This window comes from Haliotis rufescens, unplaced genomic scaffold (assembly GCF_023055435.1).
Source record: "Haliotis rufescens isolate VD_foot unplaced genomic scaffold, xgHalRufe1.0.p SCAF_7, whole genome shotgun sequence".
In the NCBI taxonomy this organism is placed as follows: domain Eukaryota; kingdom Metazoa; phylum Mollusca; class Gastropoda; order Lepetellida; family Haliotidae; genus Haliotis; species Haliotis rufescens.
Genome location: NW_025964361.1, coordinates 23670031 through 23697046, shown reverse-complemented (window position 1 = coordinate 23697046; position 27016 = coordinate 23670031). Strand labels below are relative to the sequence as shown.

General features: G+C 42.5%; 1 protein-coding gene across 3 annotated transcripts in view; it reads right to left on the bottom strand.

Moving 5' to 3' along the window:
- Nucleotides 1-738: 738 nt before the first annotated feature.
- LOC124137459 (eukaryotic translation initiation factor 5B-like) overlaps nucleotides 739-27016 on the bottom strand; it is a 130024-nt gene continuing 103746 nt past the window's right edge. For all 3 annotated transcript variants that reach the window (XM_046503755.2, XM_046503757.2, XM_046503756.2), the window contains exons 24-25: nucleotides 19478-19639; nucleotides 739-7405 (exon numbers count right to left, since the gene is read on the bottom strand). In XM_046503755.2, coding sequence (XP_046359711.2) covers nucleotides 7298-7405; nucleotides 19478-19639 — 270 coding nt within the window. In that variant the 3' untranslated portion in view covers nucleotides 739-7297. The remainder of the gene's footprint in view (nucleotides 7406-19477; nucleotides 19640-27016) is intronic.

Genomic DNA, 27016 nt, shown 5'->3' with positions numbered 1-27016 from the left:
ATTGGGGATTACTGCCTTTATAAATCGACGTACGTGCACGTGCGTCTCCGAGCCGACCGATCCTTGTGTTATCCCCTGAATGCCGAGCGCCAGGCAGGGTAACAAGAAGTCCCATTTTTGGACGGAGATCAAACCACCGACTTTCCGTTCTCTGGGCAGACGCCAGACACAGAGGTCGTCTGCCTGTAGAACAAGAATCGGGCACTACTGTTTGGCAGGTAATAAGTCCAAATGGCAGCCATATTTCATCTTATGACCACTTATTTCTAACCTACACTCCTACAGAAATATTTGCTTAAGTTACTTAAAAGTGTCAATGCAAAATTAAGTGAGATAGGATGCACTTGATTACCTGCCAACTATAGGAGCTGATTCTGACCTGATACCTGGAAGGGGATCAACAACACCCTGCAACATAGTGAGTTAAGATTCCAGTTTTATTGGGTGATGTCAGGTTGATGTGTCAGAAAAACCCAAAGAGATGCAGTCTCAGACGTTTACGACTTAGGTGAAAAGCAGGAGTACCGTTACAGTGCTGACAAACCCAGAAATATAGTGGGGCGAACCAGGATTAATACCCACTATCATATAAGTTCCTGGTGTGTTCAAGGGATGCAACTCTGCACAGTTCACGTCAGGGCCATCTGTGCCGCAACTCAGCAATAAACGGTTGCACTCAAGTCTCAATGTTGCAAGAGAAATGAATAAAGACTGAGTAATAAAGACACAACAGATACATGGTGAAATGTTATATTTATTTCCATAGCATCCCCTTTGCCAAAATAATTCATTCATTAATTATGTCATGTGATATTGATGTGGTGGTAACACTGTCGAGTGCAAGGGTGAACCTTATAAGGCCATCTGTACCCATCAACAGACCAACCAGCTTTATTTATTTCACCCTGCCTCGGTCAATGTATGAAATAATTCTAATGAATGAACAAGTACAAGTCGGATTAATCTCCTGGCGTCTCCCCTTTAGCAAGCAAGTTCTATGATGCTAATTCATATACATGGCCATCATGGTCAGATCCCACAGCTAAAGACTATTCAGAGTAACCCTTCAAGGGAGGCAATCATGTTCCCTGGTTCACCTTCATAGAAAGACCAAATATATTCTTGAAAAAATGGGGGAGGGGGTTGTCTGGAATTTTTGTTTGAGACACAATATGTTCATATTTTACTCATATTTTAAGTCATATCATGTTTTTCTTCGCTAATTTTAGCTGTATTTTGTGCATTTTCAGGAATTACTCCCCCCCCCCCCCCACCCCACACACACAATAATCTTAGACAACTGCAAAAATCAAATGGTTTGTATCTGATGAAACATAACAACCATAGTCAACAGGGAGGTGTTCTGTCACCAATCAACTAATCACATCCTAACCACAAGAGATCAAAACATAGGGAACAGTCCTGAAGAAGGCAGACATGGTAATCTTGATAGCTCTATAAATGTTCTTGTGCAGGAAGCTGGGATCCAAGCTGGGATCCAAGCTGGGATCCAAGCAGATTGTCCAACACTTCACAGGAACGTCTTCTGACATTTGAGTGGCGCATGACATGCAACAGTTCCATGATTTTGAGGAATTCAAATACTATTTCACATGCTATTCCCCCTCAACATCTTTAATGATCTGAGTACCTTTAACTATCTCAGCTTCACATTTTGGGCCTTGTGTGACCTTCATCTTGAGGTCAGAGAGTAACTACAATGAGTGCAGGAAACATGTTGTACATATATACACTAACTTCAATCTGTACATTCTTCCACATTGATATTTTTTCATATATCAAGCATCATGTTTGAAAATATATACTTTATCAATATCTGGCTTTATGTAGAATCTGGAGTTTTGATTCAAGCAACATCATGTTTATCAATAGATAAAGTCACAATGCTGGGAGGGTGTGATGGGGAACTTATGGATGATGATACAGAGAGTGACATTATACACATGGCATACAGCACACGAAACATTACTGAGAATAGGATTTGTGGCTGTTTCACTGGTCATGACACAGACACTAGACTAACCCCAAGTCTCTGAAAATACATACTTTTGATCGGCAAAAGCAACTCCATTTAAATTGAAAAGAGGTCCCAGTGAGATGGGAGATTCTTGAACCTTTGGAAAATCCATACTTGCATAATATAGGGCTAATCATTACAGTAAGGGCTGGTAAGAAGTATAAAAATAATATGATTCAGTGACTGTAAGACAGCTGCACCTCACTGTAGCAGGACACTGGCAATGTTTATTATTATTACGTATTATGGGAGGAGTGAGTATTGGGGGGACACCAGAAATGGGTTTAACACATTGTACTCATATGGGGAATCGAACCTTGGTCTTCGGTGTGACAAGAGAACACTTTAACCACTAGGCTACCCCAGCGCTACTATTATGGGAGGAAAGCTCAAAATGATGTAGGTACATCCCTGCACAGATGCACCACACAGTGCCACACTGGCACACACACTACAGGGAGTCAAGTGAGCAGAGTTAGTGATGGGGAGTACCCAGATCCAGGACCATCAGAGTACCCAGTTTCAGGGCCATCAGAGTACCCAGCTCCAGTGCAATCAGAGTACCCAGTTCCAGGGCAGTCAGAGTACCCAGTTCCGGGACAATCAGAGTACCCAGTTCCAGGACAATCAGAGTACCCAGTTCAAGACAATCAGAATACCCAGTTGCAGGGCAATCAGAGTACCCAGCTCCAGGACAATCAGAGTTCCCAGTTCCAGGACAATCAGAACACCCAGTTCCAGGGCAATCAGAGTACCCAGTTTCAGGACAATCAGAGTACCCAGCTCCAGTGCAATCAGAGTACCCAGTTCCAGGACAATCAGAGTACCCAGTTCCAGGACAATCAGAGTACCCAGCTCCAGGATAATAAGAGTTCCCAGTTCCAGGACAATAAGAGTTCCCAGTTTCAGGACAATCAGAGTACCCAGCTCCAGGGCAATCAGAACACCCAGTTTCAGGGCCATCAGAGTACCCAGTTCCAGGACAATCAGAATTCCTAGTTCCAGGACAATCAGAGTACCCAGCTCCAGGACAATCAGAGATCCTAGTTCCAGGACAATCAGAGTTCTCAGTTCCAGAACAATCAGAGTACCCAGTTCCAGGACAATCAGGGTACCCAGCTCCAGGGCAATCAGAATACCCAGTTCCAGGACAATCAGTGTTCCCAGTTCCAGGACAATCAGAGTACCCAGTTCCAGGGCAATCATTGTACCCAGTTCCAGGGCAATCAGAGTAACCAGTTCCCCACTACCCTTATGTAGTGGTACCTGCCACTTAGATTCTGAGAATCTGATGCTTTAACAGTTTCTCCAACTAAAAATTGTTTTCCATTCAATTCCACATTATGGTCCTACACATCTCCAGCTCTTCAGGCTTTGAGCTTTCTAAGAATTCCTCTTCGTAAAAGATTTTCGATTTCCAATGTTTCAAATATATATTTCTTGAGAAGTCAAACAATACAAGGGGTTGAAGAACAGGCAACCGACAACGTGTCATGTCATAAACTAACTTGGACTTTTGGTCCTGGTGAGCTAAAAATTGTAATACATAATTTTCCACGGAATTCAAAAAGCTGCAAGGATACATTTTGACAGTAACTGACGTAATAAATACATGGATGAAGTAAGGTCAATGTGAAGCAAATATACAATGAGTGAATAGTTTATGAGCATAAATACAGATACACACTGGCATGAGGCACAGGTATGAGTTTCACATAGCAGGAGTATCACAAGTGAATTTTCTGACTTGAAGTGGGACAAGTCTACATGAACAAGTCTATGTGAGTACATACCATGAATACATGACATAATTACAGTGTGAATACACACCATGAATACAGGCCATAAATCCACACTGTGAATAGACCGTGAATACAGGCTGTAATTACACACTGTGAATACAGACCGTGAATACAGGCCATAATTACACTGTGAATACACACCATGAATACAGGCCATAAATCCATAGTGGGAAGAGACTGTGAATACAGGCCTTAATTACACACTGTGAATACAGACCTTGAATACAGGCCATAATTACACACTGTGAATACACACCATGAATTCAGGCCATAATGACACCGTGAATACACACCATGAATACAGGCCGTAATTACACACAGTGAATACAGACTGAATACACACCCAAATTACAAACTGTGAATACAAGCCGTAATTCCACAGTGTGAATACAGACCATGACTACAAGCCGTAATTACACACTGAATACAGACTGTGAATACAGGCCGTAATTACACACTGTGAATACAGATAGTGAATACAGGCCGTAATTACACACTGTGAATACAGGCCATAATAACACACTTTGAATATATGCCCTAATTACACAGTGTGATACAGACCGTGAATACAGGCCGTAATTACACACTGTGAATACAGGCCATGAATAAACACTTAAAATACATGCCCTAATTCACAGTTTGAATACAGACCGTGAATACACACCCTAACTACACACTGTGAATATACACCGTGAATACATGCCCTAATTACACTGTGAATACAGTCTGTGAATACACGCCCTAATTACACACTGTGAATAAAGACTATATACAAACCATGTACACAGACTATAAATAGAAAACTGTGAATACAGATTCAAACCATAGTCACAAATTCCAGCTTTATTTGAAACTTAAGTCCATATTTTACAAATACATCTTGTATATCAGCACTTTACCACAAACATAAATTTGTAAGTTGTTTTAACATCACTTAGAATACTATTTCATATATATATATGGCGTGTCAGTTTCATCTTGAAGAGAAGTCCAGACCCTAAACTAAGAAGTTTGCCATTTTGGAAGAGAATACAGGCTGTAGAAACCTAAAACAAACTATGGTGCAGACAAACCAAACATCATCATCAGTGTGAATTTGGGATTTGAACCCACGATCAGCAAGTCTTGTAGGCAAAAGGGATGCATCTCTGCCCAGCAAATGGTGGAACGACAGGTAAGCCCACAGGTAAAACTGTCTGGTTCAATATATGACACAAGATGTAGGTATATTATTGACATCTTGATATTCTTCTCACCTTTATGTAAAGACATATTGTACATATCATCAATTCTACACTTTGTGATGTGGGCACTGTCATTTTATTCACATTGAAATCGATCCTTTTAATAGAAATACCCTTCTAATTCTTCACAAACTATCAAAGAAAACATCGCACACTTCCGCCCAAACATATATGCAGTTCAATCGGTCTTATAACTGCCTTCAAATATATGAATTAAGAGTATATTTCACCATGGAAACAGAGTTATTATCGCATATCAAAACAATTATCACCTCGTCTGACATATTTCTTATGCATAAAAAACAAAAACATTCATAAACATGTACAATTCTGTCCCATGAAATAATTGTTAAACTTTGCTTAAAGCAAAACCAATTTAACATATACATGTTGAAAAATGTTTAGCACCACTGCTCCTATATTTTCATATATGCTGAATTTCCATGAATGTTTGGCGATATCTACATAAGACACTGATCTCATTCCCATAAAAACTAAGCCAAACCTGTGCTTGAAACTCAGAATATCTTTTCCATGTTCACGCCGCACACACAGGAAACGAGGGAGGTTTTCTCACGTTACGCATGCGCAAGAGCACTAGGCAAAGGAAGCCTATTTCCCTATTGACTGATTATGGATAGCTGACAGTGAAGAGCTCATCTGTTGAAAATCTAAAAGATTTTATAGGGTGATACAGGATTTATGACAATGATCTAATAGAGGTTAACACATTCGCAGGAATTATTGACATATGACATTGATAAATGTCTGAGATATCATTGATATCTATCCGGCAGTTGAAACAATAACGCTGCATGTTCCTCCAAATGGTCACAATTGCCCTCCCTCACTATTACTCAAATAACATCACCCACATTTTAGAGTAATAATTTCACATTTCAGATTACACTAAAGTGGGTTGCTAAGAAGTATTATCTGCAAAATTCTGGACAAATATGTGTGACAGGGATTTGTGCTCGCCGTCTGGATGGGGGTTGCACTCGAATCCCCGCCAAACTACCGGGGCTGATTCTGACCAGAAATCCCAAAGTAGATCAACATTTTGCAGCATAGTGAGTGAGTTAGATGGGTTTGACACCTCTTTGAACAGTATTCTGTAATTTTACATGGAAATATATGTACTTATCAAAAGGAGTTAAAGAACACCCAATTCTTTCATATGACAAATTACCTGTAGTAACATGAATGTAGTAATGAATCAGGTATTTTTTAACTTCCTTTGAGTAGTATAGTTCACAGTGCTTAATGAGTTTCCAGGTGTAGTCTGGGCCAGACATTGTACTTAAGTCATGTCTTCATTCCTTGCACACAAGCTCTGAGTATCGGAATGATATATAAACATCATAATGAAGACCTCATCAAGCAGTGATGGGATGCCACTCAACAGCTGAAACAAGTCGGTAATACAAACAGCGAAAAACATGCTGCAAATAACAATCACGACTACAAGTACACCAAACAGGACAAACTCCAACCAAGGTATGTGCCAAAATTATTTCTTCTTTCTTAAAAAAATCCTGTAATCGTAGTAACAGCATCCACACATAACAATATTATTTAGGGCTTACGTTGTGTAACATGCTCACGATCTTTATGGAATGAAGTTCATAATATCAAATTGTCTAGTTTTCATTATCTTCTCCTGAACATGGTTAACATATTTTCAAAAATATTACAATAAGAATAACCTAATACAAATTACAATCTTACATATCACCATAAAACTTTGTACTTAGAACATGGGAACTTGAATTATGTAGTAACTACTAGATGATGAAAGAGGACAGTGGCATCTCTTCTACAGATGAAGGGGGCCTACCCTTCCCAATGAATACTTATCACTAGTATTTCAAATACATACCGGTATGAGAGTTAAAGATTTGGCACTTATGTACAGAACTGACCGATTAAGTGAAAGAACATGCACAATGGTTCATGCAATCAGATTTTGCGGTCAAATTCTTACTCAATGTTGATAATCAATCAATAAAGATTTTTTTCAGTTCAATGTAATAAGTTTGAGGGAATAATTTTTCTCTCTCGAATCTCAAGCATAAACATGTAGGAACCAGTGGCTGATTGCCAAATGCACTAGATGCTGGTGACTCCAAGACTATCAGTATCAGAAACATATATGCTTATGAATGTAGTCAAATTGTTGGAATCCAGATGACCTTGACCTTTGACCTAATTCAAATAATTGCAAACTGTTTTTTGAGTTCCACAATCAGCATCCAATCCTGTTTCTGCATGTCATCACGAAAGTAGTCCTTTACTGCATCAATAGATTCCCGGGAAATCTGCAACAGAAGAGTGCAAAATGTCTCATAATAGTGAGTGAGTATTGTTTTATGCCACTTTTAGCAATATCATGGCGGGGGACACCAGAAATGGGCTTCACGCATTGTACCCATGTCGGAAATCAAACCCAGGTCTTCGGCATGACGGGCAAATGTTTTAACCACTAGGTTACCCAATCACCCCCATGTCTCACAATAAGCCTCTGTGGTGCCCAAATGAGTTGATCAGTTAGATCTGGCGGTTCTCAGCAATATTCCAGCAATATCCCAACAGGAGACACTACAAATGGGTTTCACATAGTGTACCCATGTAGGTATCAAACCCAGGCATTCCTCGCAACAAGTGAACGCTTAACCACTTAGCTATCCAACTGCCCCAAGTCCAAGTGAAAATTATGGAGTAGAATTGGTCAGGTAGTATGTGATTAACATTGTGAACCATTCTTGCACATGTCTGAACAAAGAATGGACAATCTATCAGCTACATCAAACAAAGATATTTTTGCCCTTCTATTTCCTACTCCCCTCTAGAGCTGAGACTGGAGATGAGGAACACACAAGTATTATGGATGACCTAATGTCACGCTTGACACAACCCAGTCACACTTGACACCCAAGTCACGCCTGACACCACTTGTGACACCCTCCCAGTCATGCTTGCCACCACCCCTTGTTACGCTTAACACCACTTGAGGTCCCCCAGTCACGCTTGACACCAGTCAATCATGACTGACACAACCCAGTCACACTAGACACCCCAGTCACGTTTAACACCACTTGAGGTCCCCCAGTCACGCTTGACACCAGTCAATCATGACTGACACAACCCAGTCACACTAGACACCCCAGTCACGTTTAACACCACTTGAGGCACCCTCCCAGTAATGCTTGCCAACGCACAGTCACGCTTGACACCATTCAATCATGATTGACACCACACAGTCACGCTTGACACCACTGAGTCACATACGACCACACCACACTCTTTCCTGTTAATTCAACCTGTGTGATCACAAATGCAAGATGACAGGTTTGTGATGCAGCATGTTGTGACATGGTCATATCACCAAACATTCATCAGAACTGTCTGGAGGGCCCTAGCTGGCTTGTTCTGTTTCATCAGTGAAACCTACATTTGCTGGGTGAGGAGGGGTAAAACATTAGCAAGTCATTATCATCATGCCTGATGAATAATGAAAGTAATTATCATCTGCATACTATTTTTCAAGTATTTTATTGCCCAAAATCCTTACAAGATGTAATGATTCCCAACAAAAGCTAAAAAAGATATTTCTTTGTTGATTATTTTATAGTTTTTTACATGACAATGACCAGTTTTACAACAATGAATGTCACAAATTCTGGAACCACTAACTATTATTACACATAGTCCAACAGATACCACGCTTATCGTAAGGGGCAACTAACGGGATCGGGTGGACAGGCTTGCTGACTTGGTTGAAGCATCGATCCCAATTGCATGGATCGATGCTAAGAATGTCAATCACTGGATTGTCTGGTCCAGACTTGATTATTTACAGACCGCCGTCATATAGCTGGAACATTGCTGCGTGTGTCATAAAACAACAAACCAACCAACCAACCATTATGTAACAAGCCATCAAAATGGGCCTGTGCCCAAGACTTTATTATTAAGAAAAGGATTATATAACAGATTCAGTTGGAAAATAAAATGACTAATTTTTATTACTTTCTTCATTTGTGAAATTAGTGAAGTCAGATCCATCTACGAAGTAATACATGTATAAACAATATTGGTAATGTATGGAAGAATAGTTTCTGACAAAATCACGGGTATGTGAACACGTTTAGATTTGATGCCCGATCATGTTTACAGATACAAAATTCCCGGCCACACACATCGCAACTGTCAAAGGTTTGTTTTCAAATTGTGACTTAACAAAGAGAAGAGGTGATGTACTGCCCATATTTACATCTGCACGACCATAATCCAGGTCATGTGATTTCCTGTTGAAACAACGACTTAGCGGTGTATGACTTGCAGGTGTACCGACCATCCTGCAGGATTAGGGACTTAGCAGTGTACAGCTTTCAGCTTCACCAACCATCCTCCAAGGGTAGGGGCTTAGCAATGTATGACTTGCAGGTGCTCCAACCATCCTGCAGGATTAGGGACTAAGCAGTGTACAGCTTTCAGCTTCACCAACCATCCTCCAAGGGTAGGGGCTTAGCAATGTATGACTTGCAGGTGCTCCAACCATCCTGCAGGATTAGGGACTAGGCAGTGTACAGCTTTCAGCTTCACCAACCATCCTCCAAGGGTAGGGACTTAGCAATGTATGACTTGCAGGTGCTCCAACAATCCTGCAGGATTAGGGACTTAGCAATGTATGACTTGCAGGTGTACCAACCATCCTGCAGGATTAGGGACTTAGCAATGTATGACTTGCAGGTGCTCCAACCATCCTGCAGGATTAGGGACTAAGCAGTGTTCAGCTTTCAGCTTCACCAACCATCCTCCAGGAGTTGGGGCTTAGCAATGTACGGCTTACAGGTGCTCCAACCATCCTGCAGGATTAGGGACTTAGCGGTGTATGACTTGCAGGTGTACCAACCATCCTGCAGGATTAGGGACTAAGAAGTGTTCAGCTTTCATCTTCACCAACCATCCTCCAAAGGTAGGGGCTCAGCAATGTATGACTTGGTAGTGTACCAACCATCCTGCAGGATTAGGGACTTAGCAGTGTACAGCTTTCAGCTTCACCAACCATCCTCCAAGGGTAGGGGCTTAGCAATGTATGACTTGCAGGTGCTCCAACCATCCTGCAGGATTAGGGACTAAGAAGTGTTCAGCTTTCATCTTCACCAACCATCCTCCAAGGGTAGGGGCTTAGCAATGTATGACTTGGTAGTGTACCAACCATCCTGCAGGATTAGGGACTTAGCAGTGTACAGCTTTCAGCTTCACCAACCATCCTCCAAGGGTAGGGGCTTAGCAATGTATGACTTGCAGGTGCTCCAACCATCCTGCAGGATTAGGGACTAGGCAGTGTACAGCTTTCAGCTTCACCAACCATCCTCCAAGGGTAGGGGCTTAGCAATGTATGACTTGCAGGTGTACCAACCATCCTGCAGGATTAGGGACTAAGCAGTGTTCAGCTTTCAGCTTCACCAACCATCCTCCAGGAGTTGGGGCTTAGCAATTTACGGCTTACAGGTGCTCCAACAATCCTGCAGGATTAGGGACTTAGCAATGTATGACTTGCAGGTGTACCAACCATCCTGCAGGATTAGGGACTAAGCAGTGTTCAGCTTTCAGCTTCACCAACCATCCTCCAGGAGTTGGGGCTTAGCAATGTACGGCTTACAGGTGCTCCAACCATCCTGCAGGATTAGGGACTTAGCGGTGTATGACTTGCAGGTGTACCAGCCATCCTGCAGGATTAGGGACTAAGCAGTGTTCAGCTTTCAGCTTCACCAACCATCCTCCAGGAGTTGGGGCTTAGCAATGTACGGCTTACAGGTGCTCCAACCATCCTGCAGGATTAGGGGCTTTGCGGTGTATGACTTGCAGGTGCTCCAACCACCCTGCAGGATTAGGGACTTTGCGGTGTATGAATGCAGGTGCTCCAACCACCCTGCAGGATTAGGGACTTAGCGGTGTATGACTTGCAGGTGTACCAACCATCCTGCAGGATTAGGGACTAAGAAGTGTTCAGCTTTCATCTTCACCAACCATCCTCCAAGGGTAGGGGCTTAGCAATGTATGACTTGCAGGTGTACCAACAATCCTGCAGGATTAGGGACTTAGCAATGTATGACTTGCAGGTGTACCAACCACCCTGCAGGATTAGGGACTAAGCAGTGTTCAGCTTTCAGCTTCACCAACCATCCTCCAGGAGTTGGGGCTTAGCAATGTACGGCTTACAGGTGCTCCAACCATCCTGCAGGATTAGGGACTTAGCGGTGTATGACTTGCAGGTGTACCAACCATCCTGCAGGATTAGGAACTAAGCAGTGTTCAGCTTTCAGCTTCACCAACCATCCTCCAGGAGTTGGGGCTTAGCAATGTACGGCTTACAGGTGCTCCAACAATCCTGCAGGATTAGGGACTTTGCGGTGTATGACTTGCAGGTGCTCCAACCACCCTGCAGGATTAGGGTCTTTGCGGTGTATGACTTGCAGGTGCTCCAACCACCCTGCAGGATTAGGGTCTTTGCGGTGTATGACTTGCAGGTGCTCCAACCACCCTGCAGGATTAGGGTCTTTGCGGTGTATGACTTGCAGGTGCTCCAACCATCCTGTACTATTAGGGACTTGGTTATGTCTTGTCGCCAACATTAATCCCAGAGCTGCCCCCACCATAAGTAAATGATCAGCCCCTTAACACTGAGTAAGTGTGCATGTACCAACCTCATTCTTGGTCACAGAATTAACTCTTATTTATCCTGAAAGAACTCTATTACTTATTGAACAGTAAAAAATCTATAAATCAGCAAGTTTTTATAGTAAGTCTATTCCAATTCATGAATATGTAGCAGTACAATAATTTGGCCACACACATCGCTTCTGTGATGAGCGTCATAAAAAACTCTGTGATAGAACCACAAGCCATTGTCATCCTTAAACATATTTCCATCTTCTCAACTGTTCCTTAGTAACGGTTTGTTTACATCCATTGCCATAACAACATATAGCTTAAACCACACAGCCTTCTTGTCAAGACAATTTTATTCAACTTTTTTACAAATTTCTGTTATAAAAGAATCCTTGTGAAAAAATAACATTATCCTGTTTCATGCCTCCTTGCCATTAAGTTCAGTTCCTACTTCCACCATAGTTATACAGAATGAAGCTGTTGAGCTTATCAACTCTAAACTATTACCTAAGTTCAAATCAAGAAAAAACAGGCAAGCATCTATTTCTGGCTGCTAAGATGTGATTACTAACAGGCAGATCAGACTATCATATCTCCCATCATGCTCTAGTGCAGTGGTATCCCATGGCGATACCAGGTCATGTGACTTCCTGTTGATAGAAGGACTTATCTGTGTACAGGTTGCAAGTACTCCAAGCATGCTGCTGGATTAATAGGAAATAAATATGTACAAACACATCGGCTTCACATGTGGTCAGAGAGTGATGAACCTCGGTAGATATTGTATAGGGAATATGTAATAAACACATTTGACTGCTCGTATCAACACATGGCTGGAATCTTAAATCTGAGCAGATATCAATGTGTTTGCTTCAGATTGATGATGTTCCAGGACATCTGCATGATTTTAGTAAGTTTTGATAGGACATTCTTCCCCATCATTACCAATTATAAAACTACTTAAAAAACACCAAATATTAAACGCTTCCAGCCTTAGCATATATTGTGTGAACACAGTGTGTCAGCAAGGCAAATGTTGAGCTGAATGGATGTTACATCGTGTACTGTTTGACACTGGAGTAATGACACTCCCTCCTCAACATGGAAATAATTAGTTATCATCTTCCGTCACCTAACTGTTGTCTTCCACAAGCACATGTCAATCATGACACGATGCATTATATACATGTACATGTGAGAGTGTCTGTCAATGAGCCTAGTGGGAGTATTTGTACTGAAAAATCTCTCAATTTTCTTTCCCAGGAGCTTCAAGGCAAAGCTCCTATCTGTAACATCACTCCAGAAATAAGTACACCCTTACAAAAAAATAACAATATTTAGCACATTTTGAAACAATCAATCAATGTCCTAGAGTAAGAACCAGTCTGAAAACATGAATACTGAATGGTTTATGAAATACTGAGGATACCTCTGGATCAGTTCAGCTTATGTGGTGTGTAATGGCCGGGTAGCCAAGTGGACGCAGTGTTTGCTTGCTGCACCAAACATCCAGGTTTGATTCCCATATTGGTAATGTGTGTAAAACGCTGGTCATTCTGAATGCAAGATGACATTTCTTATAAATATCTGTCTTCAGTGTTATACCCTCGGTATGTGAATGATTCTGATTATGATGTTTTGATAAGTCGAAGCCTGCTTGTGCTATCCATCTTCCAGGTCAATCTAACCTGCAGTTGTGGAGAAGTTGGAAAGTGTGAACATGCAGGGGGCAGATGATGTCAGGTACAATTGTGTGTTGGTTGGGTGAGTGAGTGCATTTGAGAAAGTGGTTGGTTGGTTTAGTGAGTGTGTGAGTGAGTCCTACTTGTGACTGGTACTGGAGTAGTGGTATTTCAGTTTAACCTTTGAGTGATTCAATATATTCAATACACCTGCATACGCCACTTCCACCATCAAATAATATTTCCACAATGGCAGTGCCATATCAGGACAAGAGCACATCAACTTATGAATGCTTGGCTTATGACACCAGCTTGTGATGTGCACGATCAAAGTATCCATAGCTAAAAACCTCCTACAATGTTGGATACTTTTCACAACCAGCAGGACTGAACCCACAAACTGATGCTACTATCCTCTAACACTTCAAAATTTAATTCAATTCTATTCAATATATGGTTTGATAATACCTTGGATCCACATGGTCTTATTGCAGGCCACGGGGGAAAGCTGAGCTCAGCCGTCCTCGTACTGTCTGAATCAACTGACTTGGTTAATTGAGAACATTCACGCACTGTCGCTTTGGCCCACAAAGGTTATTAGGTGTATTGTACTGGACCAACATATTGAGAGCCATATTACAAAATATGTAGACCTTCACCGTGCGGCTGTGGACATATACCATCGTCATCTTCTGTCTTGCATTTGTCTAATTGTTTGTCATCGATCGTTAAATGTTTGGACAAATACATAAAAAAATGAATGGATTTGTGGGAAGATTATAATATTCCAACTGTCAATATGTTTCAAAATTTAGCATGAAAGTGAAGGGGTTATTGTCCTAACCTCATGTTACAAGTTAAAATAGTTGGTGACCACTAGATTCAAACATTACACCAGCAAACTTAAGGACCCCAGAACCACCTTAACTTCAAACACTCGGATACCTCTATAAATCTATCAAATACATTGGTAGAAAACAGAAGTAAATCTAACTAACAATCTCAACAAAATCAGATCTTAGTGCTGGCTACCACTACACAAACATCTGATGACATCCCGTTACAGGTCACATCTGAATGACCTTTTGCAACCTTTGACTGACCAATGAAATAACTAACAGTAAGTAGACATTAGCCAATCAGGAAGCAGCTTTCTCAGGCTTTACGGCACTAGCTTCAAACTGATGACCTCCATTCCGGGCTACGCTTTAAAAAATATTTTGACAAAGTTCTCGATTTAAAACTTGAAAACTGACTAAAAGAAAATTCTGGAATGTCTATGGGATGTTCAAGACTATACGGCAGTACTTCGCACATGCTATGGAAAGTCTTTTACGTTTCAAATGTTTCTCCCATTGCAGTGAGAGATAGAAGATGACTTTGACGGAACAGTCATAGTGCCTGAATTGAAATTCGGAATGCCTCGTGTTAACCTTTTCTAGGTTCCATGATTAGAAAACACATTTTGATTTTCACTTGCATGATCTGATAAGCAACACTCCGATTGGTTGGATGAAAGGTCGTTCTGACGTCCTCAGTTCTATGCATAGCAGTTAAAGAGCACTAAGAACTCATTTTAATGAGTGAGTGAGTTGGGTTCAACGCCACTATTAACAGTATTCCAGTTACATCATGGCATGTCATGTCACCTTAATTAGGGCGAACCTGGACTCGAACCCATGATAATAGCTTTCTGGCGTGCCCACTTGGGCTAGCTGTGCCCACCTAATATTAATTAATGAGTGAGTGAGCGGGGTTAGATGACTGGGCCACTCGTGCCCCCTGATTTTAATGATATTGTATACCATAACACAATTTGTCAGTTTATTATATGCGTGTCCATTTTAAACATGATTTAGTGTATATTGTTTTTTCATAATAGCAAACATGTCACCGTGACACAATGAAATACAATGAAATTTAGAATCTCTGAATCAAGGAAAACATTACAATTCAACAAAAGATAACAATTCCTGACCATTATTCGATGACAAAAATGTCGCATGACTGTAGGACCAAGAGTATTATGTTGTCCGTCTTCAAGTAATACCCATCCAGGGATTTATATGCGGTCCTAAACTAAGCGCCCGGTAGGCAAGTCGGGAGAATTATCAGTGAAATACAATTTATCTCTACAATGCCACAAATTTAGTTGATGTTGACAATTGAGAAATGTGTAGTTACAATCTGGGAAATTTTACTGACATTTGCTGCCAACTTGGGGCCGAATATATCAGACTCTGAGCAGGTCTATTTAAATCCCTGCATTCACGTTCTTGATTTTCTCCAATGACAAGACTTATCTAAATTGAAGCAATACAACCAACAATAATAAACTCCTAAGATGCTCCCCTACAAGTTCCCCCCTTAAGATCCTCCATACTCCATGCCCTGTGTTAAGAGCAAGGTCAAACGGCCCCACCCACACCATGAGGTCACTGGGTACATTCTATACACATCAAGAAACGTGTGTTCTCAACATGACCTCTTCCACATTAAGGGAGCATAGCCTGGTAATATAAACTGATTAGAATGTCAAAGGGCTGCCTCATTGACATATTCCTTCCTTCTACTTACGCACTTGGTAATCAGCATGTTTTGTTGATTTCATGCAAATGCTGCCATTCTTCACCTTTCCAGCCTTACGACTGTAGTCTGGAGTGAGTGAGTGAGTGAGTGAGTGAGTGAGTGAGTGAGTGAGTGAGTGAGTGAGTGAGTGAGTGAGTGAGTGAGTGAGTGAGTGAGCATGGTCTTATGCTACTTTTTGGAATATTCCAGCAATTTCATGGCAGGGGAAACCAGAAATGGGCTTCATACTTTGTACCCATGTGGGGAATTGAACCCAGGTCTTCGGGGTGATGAGCGAATGCTTTACCCACAAGGCTACCCCACTGCCCCCTGTGTTCTGTAAATAATCAAGAATGGACCAGACAATCCAGTGATTGAGGTATGATCTGCACCATCTCGCTCCCATCTCGGTTACCCCAGCTCGCTCCCATCTCGGTTACCCGAGGTCGCTCCCATCACGGATACCCCAGCTCGCTCCCATCTCGGATAGCCCACCTCGCTCCCATCTCGGTTACCCCACCTCTCTCCCATCTCTGTTACTGCATCTCGCTCCCATCTTGGTTATCCCACCTCGCTCCCATCTCTGTTACTGCATCTCGCTCCCATCTTGGTTATCCCACCTCGCTCCCATCTCGGTTACCCCACCTCACTCCCATCTTGGATACCCCATCTCGCTCCCATCTCGGATACCTCACCTTGCTCCCATCTTGGTTACCCCACCTCGCTCCTATTTCTCTCCCATCTCTGTTACCGCATCTCGCTCCCATCTTGGTTATCCCACCTCGCTCCCATCTCGGATACCTCACCTTGCTCCCATCTTGGTTACCCCACCTCGCTCCTATTTCTCTCCCATCTCTGTTACCGCATCTCGCTCCCATCTTGGTTACCCCACCTCACTCCCATCACGGATACCCCACCTCGCTCCCATCTCGGATACCCAACCTCGCTCCAATCTCAGTTACCCCACCTCACTCCCATCTCTGTTACCGCATCTCCCTCCCATCTTGGTTACCCCACCTCACTCCCATCTCCATCTCCCTCCCATCTTGGTTACCCCACCTTACTCCCATCTCCATCTCCCTCCCATCTTGGTTACCCCACCTTACTCCCATCTCCATCTCCCTCCCATCTTGGTTACCCCACCTCACTCCCATCTCCATCTCCCTCCCATCTTGGTTACGCCACCTTACTCCCATCTCCATCTCGCTCCCATCTTGGTTACCCCACCTCCATCTCGCTCCCATCTTGGTTACCCCACCTCCATCTCGCTCCCATTTTGGTTACCCCACCTTACTCCCATCTCCATCTCCCTCCCATCTTGGTTACCCCACCTTACTCCCATCTCCATCTCGCTCCCATCTTGGTTACCCCACCTTACTCCCATCTCCATCTCCCTCCCATCTTGGTTACCCCACCTCCATCTCCCTCCCATCTTGGTTACCCCACCTCCATCTCGCTCCCATTTTGGTTACCCCACCTTACTCCCATCTCCATCTCCCTCCCATCTTGGTTACCCCACCTCCATCTCCCTCCCATCTTGGTTACCCCACCTCCATCTCCCTCCCATCTTGGTTACCCCACCTTACTCCCATCTCCATCTCCCTCCCATCTTGGTTACCCCACCTTACTCCCATCTCCATCTCGCTCCCATCTTGGTTACGCCACCTTACTCCCATCTCCATCTCGCTCCCATCTTGGTTACCCCACCTCCATCTCGCTCCCATCTTGGTTACCCCACCTTACTCCCATCTCCATCTCGCTCCCATTTTGGTTACCCCACCTTACTCCCATCTCCATCTCGCTCCCATCTTGGTTACCCCACCTTACTCCCATCTCCATCTCGCTCCCATCTTGGTTACCCCACCTTACTCCCATCTCCATCTCGCTCCCATTTTGGTTACCCCACCTTACTCCCATCTCCATCTCGCTCCCATCTTGGTTACCCAACCTTACTCCCATCTCCATCTCGCTCCCATCTTGGTTACCCCACCTTACTCCCATCTCCATCTCCCTCCCATCTTGGTTACCCCACCTTACTCCCATCTCCATCTCCCTCCCATCTTGGTTACCCCACCTTACTCCCATCTCCATCTCCCTCCCATCTTGGTTACCCCACCTTACTCCCATCTCCATCTCGCTCCCATCTTGGTTACCCCACCTTACTCCCATCTCCATCTCGCTCCCATCTTGGTTACCCCACCTTACTCCCATCTCCATCTCCCTCCCATCTTGGTTACGCCACCTTACTCCCATCTACATCTCACTCCCATCTTGGTTACCCCACCTTACTCCCATCTCCATCTCGCTCCCATCTTGGTTACCCCACCTTACTCCCATCTCGGAGTTCCCACAACGCTAATGCAATGATAACAACCCCCTCTATGGGAGCGTGACTATAGGTTGTTGTTGTGGGGTGTCCCATGCACACAGACAGCTTAGCAGGCTGCCAAGAGGCGGGTGGATTGGAACAGTAAACTAATGGTTGTCCATTCAAGGAGTCTTTAAATTATGGCATTACAGATTTCATACAATAGAAGTGAAAGAAGTGATGTTTGTAGTGATAGGGGTAGTGGCAGTTGGAGTGGTTGTTGCAGTTGATGAGTGAGAGGATTGGGTTTTGAAACCACTGACAAGAGTATTTCAGTCATGTCCAGTGAGGTTGCAGGCTTGTTTATTTGTTTGCTTATTTGGTTAACACCATTAAGTGGGTATTAAGCCTGGCCCAGATAAACTAGGGTTCCAAGAATTCCAGTCTGTAACTCAAGTCACTTGTCCGAAGTCAGAGTCTCACAAAGTTATTTCGGACCAGAAAAGCTCAGCCAAAAAACATGTCTCACGTGTGGTGAGTCTCACTTGTTTGGAGTTTCACTGGTCTGGAGTTTCACATGTTGACAGTTTTACTTTTTCTCAAAGGCACCATGAAATACAGAGACCTGTTGAGACTTAAAACATTTTGCTTAAATGATAAAATTGTGAAAGAATCCCTATATCTCAGGTATTTGGCAGTGGTCATGTGTGCGGAAGATGATAAACAAGATGTTTGTATTAAACACATGTAAAATGCTAAGAATCTTTCAAACACAACAAAAACACAACCTTAAGCTTAAGATTTCTTGTCAAGAACTACTGATACATGTTATCAATTCTAAATATTTTCCAACATTGTGGTAAATAAACTCTGCAGACATTCAGTGCAACAGATTTCGAACCTAGAAACATAATTGGGGTTTCTCAAAGCCTCAGCTACCAAGGTACTGTATTTCTGGGTTTGAATCCTAACTTGACCCTACCAATGAATCTTGGTCAACACCTATGTTCAAAATTTTCAACAAGCAGGAAAAGTCAAAACCTGCTCCATTTTGTTCCCTTCTTTCATTCAGCTGAAATTTTTAAAAAAGTGTCAAAATCACAACTCTCTCACCTTCAACAATTGTTTGCTTCATCAACTCAGTTTTAACTCACCTTGCTTACAAGGATGTCTGTGTGGTCAAAATGCCGGCCATACATTTTGGGCGTGTCCCCTGGGAGGGACTCTATCTTGATACACACTTCCTGCCCCTGCCGCGCCATGTCCACATTCTTGTGATTGTTCTCTATTGATGTGATGCGGCCCAGGTCCACAAACTGAAGCAAGATATCACCAGCTATCATCATTCTGACACCAAGACAACACGAACAGCCATCATTCAGACACCAAGACAACATGAACAGCTATCATTCTGACACCAAGACAACATGAACAGCTATCATTCTGACAATACGAACAGCCATCATTCTGACACCAAGACAACACGAACAGCCATCATTCTGACACCACGACCACCTATCGTTCTGACAACACAAACAGCCATCATTCTGACAACACCAACAGCCATCATTCTGACAACACAAACAGCAATCATTCTGACACCAAAACAACACAAACAGCCATCATTCTGACAACACCAACAGCCATCATTCTGACAACACAAACAGCAATCATTCTGACACCACGACCACCCATCATTCTGACACCACGACCACCTATCGTTCTGACAACACAAACAGCCATCATTCTGACAACACAAACAGCCATCATTCTGACAACACAAACAGCAATCATTCTGACGCCAAAACAACACGAACAGCCATCATTCTGACAACACAAACAGCCATCGTTCTGACAACACAAACAGCAATCATTCTGACACCAAAACAACACGAACAGCCATCATTCTGACAACACAAACAGCCATCATTCTGACACCAAAACAACACGAACAGCCATCATTCTGACAACACAAACAGCCATCATTCTGACACCAAGACAACACGAACAGCCATCATTCTGACACCAAGACAATATGAACAGCCATCATTCTTACAACACCAACAGCCATCATTCTGACAACACCAACAGCCATCATTCTGACAACACAAACAGCAATCAATCTGACAACACCAACAGCCATCATTCTGACAACACCAACAGCCATCATTCTGACAACACAAACAGCCATCATTCTGACAACACCAGCAGCCATCATTCTGACAACACAAACAACCATCATTCTGACACCATGACCACCCATCATTCTGACAACACCAACAGCCATCATTCTGACACCGTGACCACCCATCATTCTGACAACAGCCATCTTCCTTCCAAACACCTGTACCAATGCACTCAGCAAGCACACAATACATAAACATCTTTTTTCAAATATTAAAGACACTTTTGAAATTGGAAAAGGCAAAGCATACAATATCCAAATCTACCTCACCATTTTGTATAAATGGCTGCCTACACGTTTATCCTTCCGATGGAGGTTCCAGACCACCAGGTCAACCAGTGCAGTCAGATGACTAAATATATTTCTTTCTCCACCAGAAGCAAAATGAAAAGAGGGAGACTACTGTGCTATATTTGACTTCTGACCCTGAGGTATCAACAACATCAGGTTATTGTGAGTGAATGTTGTGTTGCCAGTCAGCAGTACTCCAGTCTAATCATGAAGGTCCATCAATAACCAACTCTGGCCCAGGCAAACCTGAAGTTAGATTGACAACAAGAGCAACAACCCAAGCCACTGTGAAAACACTATTGACCATTGCAACCATCTGATTCTTTCTCTGGTTATCCGAATAGGGAAATGATAGGGATAATGGATGATGGTACACGTGGAGTGAGTGAGAGAGTTTGGTTAAAAACTGCTTTGAACTGTGCTTGAGTTATACCATGGGGTCAGCTTACTGTGGGAGGAAAGCCCAAAGTGGTGCAGGTCTTAGACGTTTACCACTTTGGTGAAACCCTTGAGCACAGGCATGGTGTTGATAAACTTTAAAACATAAACAGAGTGAATCTTAAACTGACATTCAGAGGTTTCTGGCAGGCCTAAGGGAAGCAACTCTGTACAGTGAACTGCGGCGTCTAAGACAACTCTCTGTAACACTGGCAGTAGGCATGAAGGTCTTTGTGCCATGTCCGTCCATCCATCCAGAGGCTACCCAGACTCCCCCAGCTCACATCACCTTGTATCTACTACACACACATCATTCCTATCTAGATCACACCATACCTTCCATACTTCCTTAATCATTCGACTATCATAATTTATCCTCCCTTTAAAGCCTGATCACATCAAACACACCTTCAAGTTGATGTGTACTTTCACTTAACCAACATTTCGTAATTTGCTTTACAGAATCTCAAGGGTTAGTTCCTGTTTGATTGGCACCTGTCATCAGATGAAATGAGCAAAGAGAAGTGCATGCTTCAAAATTAAATTGATCCTTGAGCTACCAACAAAAGTGCAGCACAAAAGCTTCAAATGATATGTTTCCTACACAAACAGGCTCAGCCAAGCAGAAACGTGGACCATAATGAAATGCACACACTGCCCTGTGACACACTCAGCCTCTTATCATCATTTTCAAATATAAACCTCAAGTGAGAAAAGCACTGGACAATATTTGAGGCGAAGGTTAATTTATAATGAGGTGTGTCTTTGGTTAGACTGCTGGATCAACCAGCCCCGGCAACATCCTGCCCACCCAGTTGGGGCCATGTCCCAAGGTAGATCCCTAGCCACCCAGTTGGGGCCATGTATCAAGGTAGATCCCTCCCCACCCAGTTGGGGCCATGTATCAAGGTAGATCCCTAGCCACCCAGTTGGGGCCATGTCCCAAGGTAGATCCCTAGCCACCCAGTTGGGGCCATGTCCCAAAGTAGATCCCTAGCCACCCAGTTGGGGCCATGTCCCAAGGTAGATCCCTCCCCACCCAGTTGGGGCCATGTCCCAAGGTATATCCCTCCCCACCCAGTTGGGGCCATGTCCAAAGGAAGATCCAGGGTAAGAACTTTCCTCCCGGGGCTAGTACAAACTTCTGAAAAAAACAGCTGCAGAAACAGCCTGGATTTAACTACAGTGGCACATAGATGTATAGCAATAGGTATTATGTGAACCCTCCATTATAGATTGAATGGGAATGTCATAAAAGCTTGCTCATTTTGGCCATGTCTCTTTCATCTCGTCACGTTTGAAGTGGAACCAAGTTTTGATCATTTGTGTCACTGTGCATTTTATGACTTTCTCGGGTCATACTTTCCGCAGTCCTAGTCAGAGCAACTTTGAACGTAAACCCTACAGTTTGTTCTTATTCTTTGACAGAAGTGACAAATGATTACCTTTGAAAAAGAACCAATTATTATTATCCAAGTTCAAAGCTGGCAGTATTACAAGGATCCTTTTCGTCAAACAAGATTTACATAAACTTAGAAATGATGACAGCTGAAATGATTGAAATTGGGCATGAAAGTCAAGGGATCTAATTCCAAAAGATAAAAGTGTAAGGGGTCCCTAGATTCAAATACTATAGCAGCGTGCTTCAAGATTCCCAGTATCCCCTGATTAGGTTTGAACATCACATCTTGTATTGGTTTTCTTCAACACTTGCATGCTTGTGACCTATAACACATTTTATTGAGTGTTAGGGACCGACAGTTTTATTTTCTGGGTGGGGGTTGGGATTCTATCAACACAAAAGAGCGTCTCAGAAAATGCACGAAATATATGCTTCAAACCAAGGAGAAAAGAAATAAAATTGTCTGCCACGAAAATTACATTGTTGCATCTGAGTACAAAATTCCAGCCTCGCTACTTGCAAGTGATTGGAAGAAACGAAAGAGTTATCAGTCATGATCATATCATTTAAACCTTTTTCAGTATGATTAATAAATGTGCCACTTAAAGTGTGTGTGAAAGGATCACTGTCATATGTTGTCCTGAAGGAAATCTTTCAACACCATGTCTGTTCTCAACCCTTGCTAAGTCACACATCAATGTAGTTTTTCATCGAACAGGTTTTTTTTTCAAATAAATGGTCAGAAGTAAAACCTATCCTACTCATAAACAGATAAAGAACACCAGATCCCTCGATATAACTACCTTCAATCTGTCGAGCCATAACAGATTAACTATAGTAAATATGAAAGAACCAGTGTTCTTAACTTCATTTGAGTAGTATATTTGAATGGCATCTTGATAACCTAACACCTTGAGTCTGAACAAACTAACCCCTCGAGTTCTGAACAAACAAAAACAAACAACTCTTTTCTTTAAATGCGAAATTGTATTTGTAAGTAATGACTACATATCCAGATAGTACAAACTGACATGGACTTAGGTAATCACCTGGCCATGACCAGTGCTGTAGCTCAAATGACTATCCCTTCCGACAGAGCTTCTGTGGTTTCAACTTCAGTGTCTATCATTATCCCTGCATTATCTACTTGGGAAATAAAAACCACAAAAGAGTGTTCACAATGCTTAACAAAGCCCTCTCCCATTAAGACAAGCCCTTGAAAGCCACACAACACATCACCATGTAATGGAACTTCACAGTAGTAAATGACTCAATTGTCCTAATAAAATAAAGCAATGCTTCGAGTCCCTATAATCAGAAGAAGGCTTACTCCAGCCACACAAAGGAGGCCACTAACACAGTGACACAACTGCTGGTTGAATTTCCGACACAAATCTGCTGACACCACAATGACAAGGCAGAATGAGACACGAAAAATAACAGTTTTATCAAGTAATACATCTATGCTGTTTTTTACCCAGTCATAAGATGATACAACTGACATATCAATCGGGAGCTGTCATTCATCCCTGACGAGACGACCCGACCCCAACATCCTACGAGGTCACACCTGAGATCCCCCGCCAGGTATATGGCAGGCAGGTCACATGATCAGGTGGGCTCCGGCACTACAATACACCGATGAAGGGACATGCGACTGGTATAGGTTTGGCTGATAGTCTACCTGACAGCGATAACATCAGAAGCCTGGGGCTATGGTTCTGGTTAAAGACCCATTCACACACCACTGCTAATACCGCCTTCTCCCTGGTAAACTTGCTGTGAATCATTGTGATTCAAGTACGTCATATGAAAGAGTCTGAATTATGGGGTTTTGGATCCATTGCCGATTCCCAGGCATATTTCAGTGTTTGCTGGAATATAGTCTTTCATTTGAATCCAGGGAACCCTTTAAATCTTGATTTGTTAACATTATGACCACCACTACTTGCCTTTCATGCCTCAGTTAGAACACTCTTCCTTGTCTATGCAGGTCTATCTATGATGAATCATGAGTGAGTGAGTGAGTGAGTGAGTGAGTGAGTGAGTGAGTGAGTGAGTGAGTGAGTGAGTGAGTGAGTGAGTGAGTGAGTGAGTGAGTGAGTGAGTGAGTGAGTTGGGTTTCATGTAGTTCTTAACACTACTTCAGTTGTCTCACAGCCACACAGAAATATTCCAGCTATATTATGGGGGCATGTAAGTAATCAAGACTGAACCAGACAATGAGATGACAGTTATTGTGTGCAACAATCCATGCTGCTGGGGTACAGGGACAAGGAAGTCACCGAGTGTGATCCTCAAATCCTTTTGGTCTCCTCTTACGACCAGGACAGGTTGCTGGGACCAATTCTTAACTGGAATCCCCAGAGGATAATCAGCGTGATTCTGTATGAATTAATATATTTGTGAAAACATCACCATCCTAACCCTTAAAATACAACTGACAGAGTACAGTCTTTCTGAAGGTTACAACAGAAACAGGAAACAAGACAGTGAGTGAGGAGTTTGGTCTTGCCCCATTTTCATACAATCTTCCAGCCACAGTAAGGGACCACAGGAATGGGCTTCACACATTGAACCCAGGCTGGAATCTGAAAGCGGGTCTTCAGTGAGACAAGCAAACACCTGAACCACTGGGTTAAACACCACCCCAGAATCAAGACAGAAACATTAAGTGACGTCCCTTGATGGCATCCCATTGTTCATCTTCTAAATCCTGATGGCCTTTTGGGCTTCACAATAATATTATACTTTGTCAAATTTGTGCACTCTTTACATGAAACAAAAAAAAGATGAGTCCCTTTGATGAATATATTTGACCACAGTACAGAAGTAAGAGAAATTCAGACTTGTTCATTTCTCAGACAAGAATAAAATAGGAAGAATATCAAAAACCTGATCAATGTGAAATGTCATTGAAAAACCCTTGTATGCCTTTGGTACTACTGAATAAGCATAACTAACAGAACAAGTGCCACGTGGCTGTCACGTGGCTGTCACGTGGCTGTCACTCATGACCATGGCTGATGATATTCACAATGTCCTGTCCTGGATTCACCAAGTGAGTTAGTGCACCAACAAAGATGCTGAAGACAGCATAATCCTAATTATATCATATCAGCCTTCAAAGTGCAAATAAGCTTGGAGCAGACAAACAAACAGTCACCATCATTTCAAACCAGCTGCAAAATGCTGGCAAAATTCATCAGCAAAGTCATATGATCCCAGGCAGTGACTTGTAACAGTTGTTTGTTGTTGTCCAATTGTTGTCCAATTGTTGTCCTATTGTTGTCCTATTGTTGTCCTATTGTAGTCCTATTGTTGTCTTATTGTTGTCCTATTGTTGTCCTGTTGTTGTCCTATTGTAGCCTTATTGTTGTCCTATTGTAGTCTTATTGTAGTCCTATTGTAGTCCTATTGTTGTCCTATTGTAGTCCTATTGTTGTCCTATAGTTGTCCTGTTGTAGTCCTGTTGTAGTCTTATTGTAGTTCTATTGTAGTCCTATTGTAGTCCTGTTGTAGTCTTATTGTAGTCTTATTGTAGTTCTATTGTAGTCCTATTGTTGTCCTATTGTAGTCTTATTGTAGTCCTATTGTAGTCCTATTGTTGTCCTATTGTAGTCCTATTGTAGTCCTATAGTTGTCCTATTGTAGTTCTATACTAGTCCTATTGTAGTCTTATTGTTGTCCTATTGTTGTCCTATTGTAGTCTTATTGTAGTCCTATTGTAGTCCTATAGTTGTCCTATTGTAGTCCTATTGTTGTCCTATTGTAGTCCTATTGTAGTCCTATTGTAGTCCTATAGTTGTCCTATTGTAGTCCTATTGTAGTCCTATTGGAGCCCTATTCCAGCAGCCTGCAAATAATCCTGTCTGGACCCGAAACAACAGAGACTGATATTATGAGCACTGTCCTGGCTGTGACACACGATGATACACAATCAACTAAGCCACCGAGTGACCACACAATCCATTCAGTTGTCTTTCAAAAAGAATAGACAGCTGGGGACCAAGACTAAGCTGGAAACCCCACAGGGACTTTCAATATTCAGCAACCAGCAGATCTCCGTTTTGATAAATCAAAAAAAACTTCAGCCCCTTATCGCAAGACATCACCGAGACTATTTGTTCGGCTACAAATGTACATGTGCTCACCTTGCAAACAATGAATGATGAAAATATTAAAACAGATCTGACTTCAAACAATGGCCTTTTCTTCCTCATCATCACCATGATCATGCCTAGCAGCCATTTTACTCCTGAAGATCATATCAAATTATTACTTCTGAAAATAGAATTGTTGAAAACATGTCCTTGGATTAAACCCGTTTTACCATCTAACTCATAAACTAGTTTCCTGTGTTCTCGAGGGCCAAAC